We start from the raw sequence: 16,055 nt of genomic DNA, 5'->3' as shown, positions 1-16,055 counted from the left end.
GCCTTTGCACCTGCTCGTTCCTGCGCCTGCTTTACGTTCTCTCCTCTGGGCTAGCCCCTCCCCAGGACCCCACAGCCCCATGCTTCCCTCCCTTAGTCCTGGCCACCTACCAGTGAAGCTGCCTGTTTACTTGCTGGACGGGGGGTTCTTCCAGAAAGGACGCTGGGCCTGCTCAGTCTCGGTGCCTGGGGTCCTGCTGAAGGGATCCTAGTCCTGTTGTGTGTTTGATACTTTACTGTATTCTCATTCAGTTCTTTCTCCAATACCAATGACAGTTTCTTTTCTGTCTCTTGTTTTGCGTCTCGTAGGAGGTGACACGTGCCCCACGGCGAGAGATGATTCCTGTGACCTGTTTGATTCCACACGGGTGGTGCCGCCACGATCAGGTAGAAGCTGAAGTCCAGGTTTCTCCGGTAGGGTTGGCTTTGGCAGTAGGACTTTATAAATGGAATGAAAGGGGGTCCCTGGTCCCAAATCAGGAGAGTGTTTGTCAGGATTTGGGGCTTCATGTTCTCAGCATGTCTAGCTGGTGAGCTCCTCCCTGACACCAGTTTATCGGTTCTCCAGGGTTACTGACCTCAGCAATATCACTGGGTCCTTGTTGCCTCAGATGGAAGTGCGAGCACCTCAGTGTGGCTTTAAGGCGTCCCGCGTGTGCCCCAGTGGGCCCGTCCCGCCCTGTCCTCCTACATGGATGTGACCATCCAGAGGGGTCCCCATCCTGCAGATGGGCTCACACTCTCCTCTCGCTGGGACCGTGTGGTGCGGCTCCGTCCTTTTCCAAGCCACCCTTGTCCCATTCTCTGCCCGTGCAAATCCTCCTTCCGCCCTGAGACTCATCCCGAATGCAGACTTCTTGGTGCCACGCCTTTCCAGAGGCCCCCTTCAGAATTATTCATCTGTACTTGCGTTGATGCAAAGGTAAAAGCAACAGGCTTTACCTCTGTTCAGTGTAATTCTTGCCGCTTGTTCAACCAGCACAATTGTTGCTTCTCCTAGGAAGCCTTTCCTGATCTCTCTTCCTGCACAGAGAATTGATTGTTTCTTCCTCTGAGCTCTGGCTCTTCGTCATCGTGCTGTTACACCTCCCGCATGGTGACTGATTAGACCGTGGGCTCATGGAGTGCAGACACTAGCTTGATTCGTCTGTGTAGAGCAGGGGTCTTTGCAGAGTGGGTGCCGGATAAGTGTTGGTTGAATTGAATCGAGCTTCTCCCATCAGACGAATAAGGCCAGGGTAGGGGAACAGACAGACAAGGTCCCAGGCCACTTTCCCCTGTGCTGTGACGGTGGCATTTGGGCCTGAAGGCCTTTCTCTGTCCTCGCACCTGGCTTCAACATCGCCGAACACAGCTCATCGAACACAGGATAGTGCCCCAGATGGCTCTGACATCTTCCCTCTCTTGTTGTAGCTTCAGAGACTCCTCCGCTCTCTGGAAATGACACGGACTCCCTCTCCTGCCACAGTGGCAGCTCGGTCACCAGCAACCCATGTGTGTCCCACCTGGTTGCTGGCCACCGCCTGTGGGCCAGCACGAGTGGCTGTCACGTCCTGGGCCTGACTGGGGACTACGAGGCCCTGTGCCAGCAGATTGGCCAGGGCCAGAAGCTCTTTACTGAGATGGCCCTGCAGATCCAAGAGGCTCCCCGGCCCGCAAGCCCAGAGCTGGGACCAAAGGTAATCTGACTGACCGCCGGAGGGAGTGAGGTTGCTCACGGGGAGCATTAAGTGGAAGGGGCCGCCTGAGGGCTTTGAGAGGCAAAGGATGCCTGCATCCTCAGTAAGGCCCTGAGAAGAGGGACCAGGAAATGGAGACCACGAGAGCTCAGAGGTCAGGTCCAGTCTGGGGCTGTTCAATGGGAGGAGCAGTTACTGAGGTCTGTACTCTGTGTTCGTGCGATCTCTTCCCTGGGGTCACTCCTTCCTGCCTCATCCTACTGGATCCTCCTCACTTTAAAGTTACCTTTTGTTGAGGACCTGAGTGCCAGGTGCTTGTCATAAAGTTACTCACTCTCTTCCTCCAGGGGTGGGGGTCACACTTTCTCCGTCCTCCCAGACTGGACCCAACCACCAAGCTTCCGTGGGTCATGTTTTCTAGTCCCTCTTCTCAGTCCTTACTGAGGCCCCCGGCTTCCTGGTGCCTGATTTGCCTTTTTGTTTTATTTTCTTTTACCATACTGTAAAATTCATTCTGTATTTTACATTTCACTAGACAATAAACTTTAAGAGAGCAGGGATAGTGTCTCTCTTACTCAATGTTGCATATTTACTACCTCACACAGGGCCTGGTGTGCACTTAGTGCCTGGTAAATGTTTGTTGAATGAATTAGTAAATGCTAATAGGATTACTGTTCTTTTCTGATCATAATCCTTATTATACAAGAACATAAAAACATCACATAGTGTTCAGTGCTTAATATTTTGATATGTACATATATACACACTCTTTCGCTCATTCATAAAGTTTAGTAAAACTGACTCCACATGAATTTCATATTTTGACTCTCAGTTAACATATAAGCAATTTTCCTATCCTATTCAGTATTTTTCCAGAACTTTTGTTGGCTGAAAAATAAGCCAGTATGTGGCCGTAACACCACTTATTTACTCTTTGGCCCATATTTTCGACATTTAGGATGTGGCAAGCGTCCTTGTAAACGGATCGCTCAGGGCATCTTTGATTAGTTCATCAGGGGTGAATTGCTGGTGTGGAAGCTCCCAGGTCATAAACCCTTCAGGGCTCTTGGTGAGAGTTATTGATGCATTACTGTCAAAAATATGTGTCCCCGTTTGCAAGTGAGAGGATCTCACTACACCATATTCTTCGTGGAGTGATTTTATTTACAAATGGATTTTTGCCCATTTGACAGCTAAAAGGAGGGCATCGTTTTATTTTGTAGTGATTTTATTATTTGTGGAGACAGTGCTCTTTTCTTCTCTTTTTAAAATGTTTTGTGTTTTCCCTTCTCTGACTCCTGCGCTTGGCTTTCTCTTGCCCTTGACATCCCCCAGTTAGGGTTCGCATGTGTCGGCGGAGGGTGAGGGACACTTTACGAGGCCCCGACTTCATATTGGCAGTGCGTAGAGCTGTTTAGCAGGGGCTGCTGAAGGCAGAAACGTTCATGTTGCGTCCCATGTTGCACCATTTGCCTTCGGGAAAGGCTCTGTGGGGTGGAGCATTGCCAGTGGCCCTCCGTGGACCCTCTTCCCTCTGCTTGGCGTAGTAAATACACTTCGCGCAGGTGGTTATTAATCATGCTTATTGATTGGGCTAAAATCATCACCGAAATTCTCTCATAATCTGTGATTCATCGCTCTTTAGGAACAATAAATTGGTGTTGTCTGACACCAGGCTCCTGCCCAGCATGTGGGCACAAGCCTACGGTCTGGAGATTTATGCTGCCCGTTAAAGCTGGCTTGTCCATAATCTTTTTCAATTGCCTGTAACAACCTTCTCTCCCCCCTCACCTCCCCGTCCCTCGCGCAGGGTCCACACTTGGCACCTCTGAGCAGGTTCGTCACCAGTGTGGGCACAGCCAAGCTGATCCTCGAAGAGGCTGCACGATTATTGACGCTTTTCTGGAGGGTCTCACTCCCCACAAACGGCCAGTGCACGCCTCAGTGTGAACAGGTAGGTGGTGATACGTGGACCCCGAGGCTTCGGGATGCCACTCGGGCTTGTGTCTCAGTCTCCAGCCTGGGCAGACGTGCTCTCAGTTTGGGGAACACGTCAGAGGGAGGGGGGAGGTGCCGTGTTTAAGGGTGACGTGTTAGGCACTGTGCTGGCTGCTTCAAGGTGTTCTTGCCTTCTCCCCTGGCACTCCTGTGGGCTCAGCCTGTGGTCCTGACCTGACCATGGCCCCACTCCTAGCTTGTCTTTGTGCAGGGAAGTCCTAACTGTGTCTTAACACGGGGCAGCTGAGGCCCAACCGAGGTGACAGAGCCGGTTATCTGAATCCAGAGGGCATGCTTTCATTTTGTAGATTTTAAGTCCTAGTTTGTCCTTGTAGACTAGCTCATTCCCTTCCACTCTAAATCTCTTGTATTTTTGTTGCCTTTCTCTGGACCATCTAATTCCTTTGGTAGCTTTCAGAGTCATACTGTAGGGGTTCTAGTTTCAATCTGTTTTAACTACTTAGAAAGTTCTTTTCTTTTAACTATTAAAAATCATTTCTTATAAAATCATTAAAATTTCCCTCGAAAGCTTGACTTTGCAGCAACTTGAATGTGACCGAGTTAAGAACGGTTGATCCCACGGCCGTCCTCATTCCCATCGTTCGTGGCACAAACCAGGAGTCAGGCGGAGTGGAGGCCCTCCCTGGGTTTTCATCAGCAGGAGACAGCTGGTATCGTGCCACGGCGAGCAACAGCTCTGGTCGTCCGAGAAGCCTCCCAGGAGGAAGAGCAGGCAGATGAAGGAAGGGTTAGAACTTTGCGTGGTGGTCTGATAGATATTGCCCCCTGCATTTATCCAACCTATAAATTTTTGCCAAAGGCCAGCAGGACGGCAGAGGGAAATTTGCATTCCTTGTCGTTACTCATCTAGTTAAACCCTTTCTGACAGCTCTCAGATCTGTCAGCCGTGGCAAAGAGGCAGCAGCGAAACAGCTCTCTCTGCTCGGAAAGTTGAGCCTGTCCTGTGATTTCCCTCTGGGATCCTAGGAAGGAAGTTTGGGTGCACTAGGCTCGGGGAGGTAGGTAACCAGTCATTTTGCAGGGAAATCATGTTTAGGCCACTTTTAGCCAGTGGGGCCATGGAGAGGAAGAGGGCCCACTGGGTGCCAGACCCACACTGGCCTTTCATTTCCTGCTCCCCCACCGAGCTCTTTCCATCTTAGGCTCGATGACACAGATGCTCTGTCTGTCTGCCCGGGCTCCCTCCTGGCTGGCTGGCTGGCTGGCTTCTTCTCACCTTTCCTGTCTCAGCTTCCATCTTACTTCAGGGTCAGAGAGGGCTCCCTGGTCACCCAGGCCCAGCGCCCTCTTCTGCTTCATCATATGTTGCAAATTATTTATTTGTCTGTTTAATGTCTGTGTCTCTCTGTTTCCCAGGAAGGGCCATGTTTATTTTATTCATATTTTTTAGTGAATAATAATTTTTTTCTCAAATTCCCGAACAAGTACTTGCCCATGTGATTTTTAAAGCACAATGTGGATGAAACTTGATGCAATGTTTTTGTCCTCAGTGCACAGTAATGTCTGTTAAATAGACGGAATGTAGTTCTTCTTTCTTTTGTGTGTGTAAATATAAATTATAGTCACATCCATCCCCCCTGCTCCCCACCAGGAGACTAGTCCGGGGACTGGCCAGTGCTTGTGATGACTCACCCTTCTTTCCAGGCACTTCTTATATAATTGATTATGCTCACTTTAGTATCATAGAATTTTAGAGCCAGAAAAAGGACCTTGGAGTCAGTCTGATACAGTTGCTGGTGTACACAGACCCCCTGTGATGTGTTAAATTGCCTCAAGCCACTTTTCTGTCCCTGCCTATGTTTCATACAGTGCCTTTTTCTTAGTGTGAAATGTGTGTAAAGCAGATTTACAAGTTTTCAGCCAGGAACCCCAATGGTTTTTTTGTGTTTTTTTTTTGTTTTGTTTTTTTACGACCTAGGGTTTTTTCTGAGTGTCATTAATTTGCCTTTTGCATTTAATATACCATCCCCTGCAATCCCTAGAATTACTCTGGGAAGTGTGTGTCATATACATTGGTTTATCTAAGAAAGTTGTGGGAAGAGATACAAATATATATATACATATTTGTTTATAAAAATTTTGTTTAACTGGAAGGTTAAACAATAATAAGAAAACAGGCTACTTGTAGGGGTATGACGGAAGAGGAGGGAAGGGCATGGATAGCAGATTTCTCTGTAAAGATCTCGTTTTGTAAATTTGATGTTGAAACTGTGTAATGCTTTAAATAATTAAAAATAAATCAAAATGGGAAAAAACAGTTTCTTAAAATCGGTAGCAAAATGAAACAAACCTTACTATAGATACAGTATTGAAGGCATACCCATGCAAAAAGGAAACATTTCAAGACTAAAACATAGTAATTTGACTATATCCCTAGAGAGAAGTACTCTAAGGGTAAAAAGGACTGAAAAAATGTTTTAATTGTTTTCAGTGATGATACTGTTAATGTGATGTTGGTACTGGTATTTTAAAACTGTTAAATTTCTATTGCAGGATAAAACAAATAGCTAAGTAGGTTAAGATTTTTTACTATCAGGGAAGAGATAAAAGTTTAAAAACAAAGAAGTAAAAATCCTGCCATTTTTGATTTGGAAATATCATATGTAATACATTTCCTATTAAAAACACTTATGTTTAGTCTCTAAAAATGTCCACTCCAGTACCAGTGAGCACCTCTAGTGCCAAATTGTGGTTTCTAAATACCTTTTCCTACTAATAGGAACCAGTACTTTTTGGAGAAATGGTTTGATTCTAGGTCGGACAGGAAATGTACAGTATGAGTGTAGAGCATCTTTTTATCCTGGGGGAAAAGAGAGGAAAGGGGGAGTAAAACTTCCAGATTTTCAGCAGTTCTCAAATTATGGTCCCTGGGCCAGCGGCATCAGTGCCATCTGGAAACTTGTTAAAAAGGCAAAGTTTAGGGCCTCACCCCAGGCCGATTGAATCAGAAAGTCTGGGAGTGGGCCCCGTGGTCTGTTTTTATAAGTCCTCTTGGTAGCCCTGAGAACCACTGGATTGAAAGAAACTTAAGAGACCTATCAAATGCAAAACATGAAGTTCATTTGGATGCTAGTGAATTGGACCAGTTGTTCAAAAAATATGATGGGCTCAGGGAAATATATCTCCTGACATACATGGTGATACTAAGCAATTTTCATTTTTTAAATAATTTTTTATTTAAGTACAATTAACATATAATGTATTGTTTGTTTCTGGGGTACAGGTCTGTGATTCATCTGTCTTAAATAACACCCAAGGACTCATTATATCATATGTCCTCCCCACTGTCCATCACCCTGCCACCCCATCCCCCCCCCCCCAAGCAACTCTCAGTGTGTTTCCTGAGATTAAGAGTCTCTTATGGCTTGTTTCTATCTCTGGTTTCATTTTCTTCCCCTTTAATCCCCTGCCTTGTTTGCTAAATTCCACATATCTGTGAGATCATACGATAATTGTCTTTCTCTGACTGACTTACTTCACTTAGCGTAATTCCCTCTAGTTTCATCAGCATCATTGCAAAGATTTCATTTTTGACGGCTGCGTAATATTCCATTGTGTGTGTGTGTGTGTGTGTGTGTGTGTGTGTGTGTGTACATATATATGCAGCGCATACACACACACATATCATGTCTTCTTTTATTGTCATTGTTCTAGGTGTGGTGACAATGTTTCTTTCTAAAGAATCTTTTTTGTAGACCTGTATACCAAAATATTTTATGGACATGAAATATGATAGGCTTCTGGGGATGAGTTTAAAAATATTTTTAAGGTATGGATGGGCAGGGGTGTAGGTGAAGCAGGTTTGGCATTGGTTTGATAATCGCTAAAGCCAGCAGTTCGTTATCCCATTCTTTCTACTTTGTGAATGTTTGAGATTGTTCAGTATAAAACAGAATTCAAGAAGCCAGCTCCAGGAGGCAGGCCGAACATTCCTGATCAGTGAGTGGCCTCCTGGAAGGGGCATGGGTCCCAGCTCTGAGCGGGGCTCTGTGGCCTGAGGGATGAGTGCCTCTGTTGGGTTCTCCTCAGTGTCAGGCACTGTGCTGTACACACCCCATCTCCTTTCATGCATTATGGGAGCCTCCAGAAAGGGAGGTATTATGTTACCTTTTTTCAGACATGAGAACTGAAACTTCCTTGCTTTGTTGTCATCACAGCTAGAAGGGACCGAGCTGGTCTTGGAGCCCTCTTGTAAAAATGAAGATTTTTAGTTCAGAGGAATAGCAGACATGCAGAATAATAATGCCTTGTTTTAGGTGCTGGATAGAAGATGGACAGGGTGTGTTGGGAGTGCAGGTGAAAATATAACCTCCCAGTCGGCAAAGGGTCTCACAGCACCTACTCCGTACCAGGCACTAGGGGTCAGAGGGAAGATTTGAGTCTCTGGAGAAGCAGCAAACAAGTAAATGATCAGTTAACTTCAGCACAAAATGGGCAATGATGAAGAAAGGACTGGGCATAGCGAGTGCCCAAAGGAGCAGTAACCAACCTAGGCTTCTGGTAGGGAGGAGTCTCAAGGAACGCTTCCGGGAGATGTTGCCCAAGTTGATTTTTGACAGAGGACTAGAGGTCAGCCAGGCAGGGGTGAGGAAACCATGGTCCGTCCTCGGGCCTCATCCCCTCTGCGTCTCACTCTAGACGAATGCGGTCGGAGGTGATCCCAGTTCTGCAGCTGGCTGTATGAGAATGACTGTGCCAGAATGTGTGGTCTAGGAAGCCATGACCTGAACACAAGTCTTTGAGGGCTCTTAGCGTGAGGAAAAGAATCAGAGAAAACCTAAAGTTTAAATTAGTTCTGTTTTGGAAGAACAGCTGACATCCTTGTAGCTGACACAGTTGGCTAATCTTGAAAGTAGGTTAAAGCAGGGAATCAAGAGATGATACATACCTTAAACAGCGCAGTTTAACTGAAAACAGTTAAATGTACATTCGTTTGCCTTTCTTTTGATGTGGGGCCAGGGCCTTTTCTTTGAATGTGGGTCTGCTGGTGAGAATTTCACATCTCCTTTCTTTGATAAACCACATCCATAATGTATGTCTGTCACTTCCGATTTTTGTTTCTTTAAGATGAAGAAAAAGTGTAGACACTTGTAAAGCAACTCGAATACAGCGTTCCTCTAGACTACGTTCCTCCCACACCCCTCAGAGTTGATTCACCCACACCTAATTTGCCAGAAATGTGGTTTTTAGTGACTTGCCTTTATCAGGTCTTTCCTGAGGCATATGTTAGTTTTCATACAACCAATTCTTTTTCCATATACACATTTCATGGGTTTACTTAATGCTTAATTAAGTCCCATAACTGATTGCAAGTGCAACTGCCATAAACAAGTTTGGAAACAAAGTAAAGTGGTGTTCCTTGTAAGCGGGCAGCCCGACGTCTCCCCTTTGGGGAGCAGAGGTCTTTCCCTGTCACAGACTGTAGCCTGTGCCAGCATATCGTACAGTCGGTGGGGATGATGAGAAAGGAGTGTCCTTAACTCTGTGAACCAGTTAGCAGAGACTGGCTAAGGGAGGCTGTGGGGTGTGTATATTTCATGTTAGAGGCCTGGGAACTCTGGCTTGCCACCTGTCCACTCTCCCCACACCTCTGAAGGATGAAAGCTCACCAGGGATCATACTCTCCTAATCACAGTTTTATATTCCCTTTTTAAAATTTATCATTAAAATTTTTGTTTTAATGAGCATTATAGTTTTTATTAAAAAAAAAAACCTCAAACAATTCTGATAAATTTTAAAAATGAAAAATAAAACTTCCAAATCACGTCTCAGAGATAAGTCACTGTGAACATTTTGATATTTTCTCTTTGTTCATCACATGTTTTAGACATCACATACACATCTGCAGATATAGATCTGTGTATTCAGTTTTATGAAACAGGAATGCCTGGTATACAATAGCAGTTCTGGGCTCTTTTTGTCACTAATTATGATCTTTCAACGTCAATAAATAGAGTTCTGCAACATCATTTTTTAAAAAGATTTTATTTGCGAGAGAGAGAGAGAGAGAGAGAGTGAGTGAGGGGTGAGGGGCAGAGGGAGAAGGAGAAACCGATTTCCCGCTGAGCAGGGAGCGTGATGGGCTTGATCCCAGGACCCCAAGATCATGACCTGAGCCAAAGGCAGCCACTTCCCGATGAGGCCCCCCAGGTGCCCCTCCAACATCATTGTTAATAGCTGCAAAATTATGCCATTTTATGTGAGTACCGTGATTTCTTTATGCAGACCCCTGTCGAAGCAAACCAGGTTGTTTACTGGTTTCTACTAAGAAGGCGCGGAGATGAGCACCCAGGAACCCAGGCATCGTCTGTACCCACAGAGTTATTGCTGGGGGTACACGCCCGAACCTAGACTTGCTGGATTAGAGGGTTAAGCGCATCTTACAGTTTGGTTAAGTCTTGCCAGCCGTTCTGCCTGCACCATGCTAACTGGCAGACCCACCAGGCTCGTGAGTGCTCGCCCCACACCCTGGCCCCGCTGGATTTTGCCTGGTTTTGCCCATCCGACCAGCAGAGAATGGCTTCTAGTTTCCATTCAAATATTGCTGTTAGTAAGGTTGAGCATCTTTTTGTGTGTGTTTTAATTCTCTCCTATGTGATAGGATATTTTGTATTCTTTGTTCATTTTTCCAATTCCTTTTCTCTTGAGACTGGAGAAATGAAGGCAGAGATCAGCAAACTACACAAAAAGCTGTTTGAACAAGAAAAGAAGTTGCAAAACTCTGTGAAGCTTTTGCAGCTGAGCAAGCACCAGGAAAAAGTCATCTTTGATCAGCGTAAGTGAGCGGTTGGGGGCGGGCCGCTGTGTCTGACCACTTCACGCCTCTGAGGACTAAAAACCCGTCCTGGACACCCACTTGGGAGCCCAGATCACCTGTCATCCTGCCTCCTATTTATGGGTTTCCTTTCATACTTTGTCCTTTCTGACCTGCAGACAAATAAATTCACTTAACAGACCTCAGTGGAGAGGCCACGTGCTGCCAGCCACTGTCCTCTTGTTGGGGAGACAGGTGCATGGCGTGTGCTTTGACAGGAATGTGTGTGGGGTAGGGTCTCAGGGAACACTGAGAGGGGCGTGGGAAGAGCGTCGTGCTGTCCTGGAGGGTCCGCTTCTTGGACACAGGGGCAGCTGAGCTGAGTTTTCAGGAAGGAGTGGGTGTGGGTCAGGTGGAAAGGGGGCAGCATGGACAGAGGCAGAGAGGCAAGAAGGAAGTTCTTGTGTGTGAGAAGCCTACGCCTGTTCCTGTGGCTGGAATAAGATTGCCGGTGGAAGGTTGAGGCGGGAGGGGTCGCTGCGACTGGAGCTTGCTGGTGGCTGCTGCGCTGGTACAGGCAGGCCAGAAGGAGGGCCTTGGCCGGGCCACAAGGCTCCAGGGGGAGGGGATGGTTTTGAGAAATATTTCTCAAGGCAGATACAGAAACTCAGGCTCAAAGAGGCTAAATAATGTTTGTAATGGCAGCGCTCGTTCTGATCCAGGAGCATCGGAGATGGTGGGAGCAGATCCTTGTCCCCAGTAGAAACCTGCAGCACTACTGCACCCCGAGTGTTTAGAGGAGTGGCAGTTGCCTAGTTTCTGCCTGTGCCTGTGGGCATCACAGCCCTGGCCGAGCCTCGCTGTCCCCTATCCCTGTCCCTGTTCTGGGAGGGCCGCCGACCTGCCCCGTGCTGCTCTCTTATCAAAGGCCTACATTTCTGGGGCATTTCTGAGAAGCACAGAACATAGGTGGTTGTCAGGTAGTTCTCCTTAGCCACGCCCCTCCTACCCCCCAACCCAGGAACCTTCTGAAAACACACTCTGCGAGACCAGCAGAGTTGGAACTGCGGAAGAAGGAGGCTCAGACCTGGAGCAGGTGCTAACTTGCTCCTCCCTGCGCACGTGGGTACAGAGGTGAACGGGATGGTTCCTGCCCGCACAGAGCTCTACTTAATGGACAGATGCAAGAGTCAGCTGCAGGGAAACACACTGAGTGTGTCCCAGCAGCCTCTGGTGGTTCAAGGCTCTTGACTGATGGGGTCTTGAGAGATGAGTAGGAGTTAGAGGAGGGTAGGGAAAGGATTATGGCAGGTGGCCTCAAGGCCACCTTAGTTCTTAGTAAGAACTAAGTATTCAGGAATGTACTTAGGATATGCCAAGGGATTTGCTCTGAGAAACAAAGCGAAAGAGCTAAATAGGGACCAGGTCACAGGGGGCCTGTGGACAGACTCCAGAATGAGCAGCAGGGGCCCATGTGATCCACTGCATCTTCGAAGGTCCTTGTGGCTGAGCAGGGAGAGGCCAGGAGGCAGAGAGACGTCTGCAGGGGCTGTGGCAGTCTCCCTGACGACAGCAGGGATGCCTGGCAGGGCTGGGGCATGGAGGGGAGGCCATGGTTTGGGCAGACAGAGGAGCCAGCTCTGACCGAGTGGTGGCTATCATGGGGTTCTGGCCTGGGCTTCCCATCACTCAGAGAGTAAAGTGCTGGCGGGGCCTCTGGGGAACAGTGCCAGTCGTGGTCATGCATGAGGTGGCTGTGGAGCACTGGGTTAGAGCCCCAGGGTGGCGGGGATGGGAAGTAGCAGTTTTGCACAGCCGCCAAGTCCAGGGACAGTCGGATTCTGCAGTGGCGTCTCTCTGTGGCAGCTCCCAAACAGTCGCGGGCCACGTGAAATTCACCTCTCATGCCGGTGAGGAGATTTCGGGAGTGTCAGTAGGTCCAGATGGGCAAACTTCCGTGGTGGGTCCCACCTCTGAGCCCCGCATCAGGGATCCTGGAGTCCTTAATGAGCACAGATCAGATTTCTGCACCCCTGTGTGACCTGGAATAAATGACTCCAACTCCCTGACCTTCTGATTCCTCATCTCTAACCAGAGACTATAACCCCAGAGGACTCGGGCTGGCCAGACAGGCCTGGGTTCTAATCACAACTTAGTAAGAAGTGCCTCAGTTTTCTTATCTGTAAATTGTGTTGGTAATGATATCTAAACTTTACTGTACTCTTCAGGAACGGAGCACGTGCCCAACAAATGCTAGTTCTCTGCCTCCTTTTTCCCATGAGTTCAGCCTGGAGTCTCTGTGTACAGGTGGCAAACCATTCATAGAACCACAAAAGTCTCAGACCACTGTCCCCACTGATGCGATGTCACCCATCTCCGTGCCTTCAGCGCTCAGCTCAGAGCTGGGTGAGGGGTTGCCCAAGGTGGCCCAGCTGGTGGCCGACCCTGGCTTGTACTGACTCCAGTGCCAGGCTGCTCAGGTCTGCTCCTGGCTCTGAGGGATGAAGCGAAAGTGGGTATAGTGTCCCTTCCTCTGCCACCTCCCTTCCTGGGTCAAGCTGAACACCTCGTCTGGTCCCAGAGTCTGCAGGGGAAAGGAAGGAAAGCTATCACAGTGAGACCCAAGGACCCCTGCCATTCCCTTGTCATGTGATTGGGAACCATGGCTTCCCCTCCAGCCTCTGATCCAGGGATGCTGTCCCCACAGGCTTGCAGTATTCCCTGAGGTCACAGTTGGCAAGCTGCCTGTCACGAACTAGACGCCGAAGCTGGTGTCTTCCTTGTCAGCCCTCTGCTGAGGTGGGAGCCCTGCGTGGAGTTGGACAATCCTGGGTTCGAGTCCCGCCTCAGCACTGGGCACGCCTGGATTTGGGATGAGCTTGTTACTGCTCTGTCCCTTGGGCTTCTCCTGGCAGCAGGGATTTCTGGGCTCTGGAAGGTGAGCAGTACTGTTCAGTTGTAAGGCCCTTTCACACTTGGGGCAGGTGAGTCTTCATACTTCATGGGGAGTCTTGTGCTTTTGGTACTTCTGGTCCCCTTTTGGTATGACTTTAAACCTCCACACCTGAGGTACCTAATCTTTTCTGGGTCACTTGCGCTTTTGCAAGTCTCGGGGGAGGTAGGAGTTCTCTCCAGAACGCATCTACCCAGACACATGCAAAGACCCACATGTGGTTTCCAGGGATTTAGGACCCCTCCTAAGCATAATCCCGGATGCAGGTGCAGAACCCGTGCCCTGGAGCGGGGGGGGGGTGGTGCAGAGAGACAGTGGGCACCTCTGAAATCGAATTTGGCCAGTTAAAATCGAAGCCCACACTGGCTGTCTTTCTCCTCCCTCTCCCCCCGCCCACCCCGGTGTCCCAGATTGCAAACAGACTTTGTTACTTCAATGGAAATTTTTTGTGAGGCAAGAAATAAATATTTTCCCAAGGCCACCACATGGCTCCTGTTCTAAACGAGCCATTGGGGAGTTGCGCCGTGTGTGCATTGATGGGGAGTCTGTTTCATCCTTGGGCACCATTGGCCAAAGGCCCAGTTCCAGAAACCTTGATTCTGTCTAACCTGGGGAGCCCGTGGATTTCATGATCCTCACTGAGGCATGTTTAGAACTGACCCCTGACTGGGCCAGGAATCTCTTCAGTGGCGGCATTCCCACCGCTGCTGGTGTATGTCTTGGACAAGAGAAGGATTCAGGGAGGACGAGGTCTCACTTTACAGTTGTTGCCCTGAAAGGCAGGCACCTGCTCTCTCCCGGAGCTTCTGATACACTGGGCATCTGCCTTGCACACAGCTTAGAGCATCTGATCCGTGGAATTCCTGGAATCCTCCCGTTCAGGGAACCATGCCAAGTTCTTCTCCCAGCTAAAGGACACCTAAGGAGGGAAAAATGCCCAGAGTTCCTGCTTTCCCCCAACTGATTCAAATTCCTGCTTTAAGGGTAAAAATTGACTTTTTAGAACTACCTGCGACCCTTGCCTTGGGCCTTGGCACATGGGCTTGCTTGGAGTTAGGCAGACCGCCTTCCCAGAGCTGTGCCTCCAGAGGGCCTAGGAGACCAAAGCGTGTGGGTGCCAGTAAGGCCCAGGCCTCTGCCCACCATCGCCTCTCAGACCCATAGACGTGAGCCCTGGGCTCATGTGGGGGGGCTGGGCACCCGCAGGCCTTGCCAGGCCTGTAACATGGGCTGGTATTGCTGTGAACCTGTGGCTTAGCCTGACCTCGAAGAGGTGACTCTGGTCCACCATGGATTCTTTGGTCTTGGAGTTTGTGATGGGCGGATGGAGCCTTGCGCACCTCTCTCGGGTCTGGATGCTTCGGGCTCGTCCACACGTCTTCCTGACCCATTTGGGCTTCAGGGGGTGCTTCCTCCCTGCAGCTGGCTTTTACACCGTCTCCCTGAGAGTCTGTGTCTAACAGTCCTTTCTTTCTTTCTTTTCAGTGGTCGTAACCCACAAAATCCTTCGGAAGGCCAGAGGAAACCTGGAGGTAATGCCCCTTTGAGTTCTGTTATTGAAAGCCCAATTGGGGCATGGGGGATGGGCGCAGGGCAGGACAGGACTTCTTTTGAAAAATGAAGCTGAAGGTGACACCGGGCCGCAGCTCCTCCACAAACAGTTGCGTTTTCCCACCAGCAGCACATAAAAGGTTTCATTTTATCATGGCGTGGTTTCAGGGCTTATTCTAATTATTACATTTGTTTGCTGTTTTTATGAGTGAGAAGTACAGCAAACAGCACCTGGCACGTAGTAGGCGTTTGATAAACATCTCTCGAATGAGGGAATAGAATATGATCTCATGGGCGCTGGGTTCTGTAAATATTTAGTGATTAAACAGTGTGTCTTTGAAAGTAGTTTCAGAGTAACAGTTCCGCCTTGAACTCTGCTGGGGGTCTTACTGCAGAAGCCCTCCGTGGGGCCTAAAATGCTCCTTTTCTCCCTCCCTTTTCCTAGCTGAGGCCCGGGGGTGCCCATCCAGGAACATCCAGTCCCAGCCGACCAGGCTCCTGAGGAGAAATTCCAGCCAATAAAGCTTGCGGTTCCCACTGAGCTCCCGCTGTGGCTTTGTTACAAGTGTGGTTTCGATTTATTGAGGGAAGAAAAGGACTGTCTGGCTGAAGGAAATCTGCTTTCCACTTTGTGTTTTCTCTCCAAAAGTTGGTTTAAGGGGCGTCGTCAGACAGCGTTCGGGTGCCTGGCTGCGAGGCTTCGAGCAGGCCCCGAGCTCTGGGGCGCTGGGCCCTTGACCTCGGGGCTGTGGCCTCACTGTGGCGGCCTCGGGTCCACCTCAGACTGGCTTCGTGCTCAGCCAGCTCTGCGATGGGGGACCTCACTGAATGAGTCATTTGGACGTGGCGGTTCAGTGACTCCGTGCAGAACCTGGAAGCCCGGGTCCTGAACTCCAGAGTGGGACAGGCCGGGGTCTAGGGAATGGCATGGCTCTCGGATGCCTCCCAGGCTCTCCGCTAAGGTCCCTCGGGTGTCCAGAGAGGAACGACGCCCTGTGGCACAGCCAGGCTCCGGTGCCTGCGCTGACCAGTGCATGGTCGCATCCCAGGGCAGTCCCCTGGGGGATGCCTTCCCAAGGAGGAGAGATCCAAGCGAGGTC

The 16,055-nt window shown here is 49.1% G+C and overlaps 1 protein-coding gene across 12 annotated transcripts in view; it reads left to right on the top strand.

The window, feature by feature from the left end:
• Positions 1-15,496, top strand: part of CDK5RAP2 (CDK5 regulatory subunit associated protein 2) — a 169,251-nt gene extending 153,755 nt beyond the window's left edge. For all 12 annotated transcript variants that reach the window (XM_082694995.1, XM_082694991.1, XM_082694990.1 and 9 more), the window contains 6 exons: positions 309-386; positions 1,413-1,678; positions 3,489-3,632; positions 10,346-10,472; positions 14,890-14,936; positions 15,401-15,496. In XM_082694995.1, coding sequence (XP_082551121.1) covers positions 309-386; positions 1,413-1,678; positions 3,489-3,632; positions 10,346-10,472; positions 14,890-14,936; positions 15,401-15,457 — 719 coding nt within the window. In that variant the 3' untranslated portion in view covers positions 15,458-15,496. The remainder of the gene's footprint in view (positions 1-308; positions 387-1,412; positions 1,679-3,488; positions 3,633-10,345; positions 10,473-14,889; positions 14,937-15,400) is intronic.
• Positions 15,497-16,055: the final 559 nt, after the last annotated feature.

Source organism: Mustela nivalis (genome assembly GCF_964662115.1).
Source record: "Mustela nivalis genome assembly, chromosome: 13".
Taxonomy (NCBI): domain Eukaryota; kingdom Metazoa; phylum Chordata; class Mammalia; order Carnivora; family Mustelidae; genus Mustela; species Mustela nivalis.
Note: the sequence above shows the minus strand (reverse complement) of the source record. Positions and strands in the feature narration are given on the sequence as shown.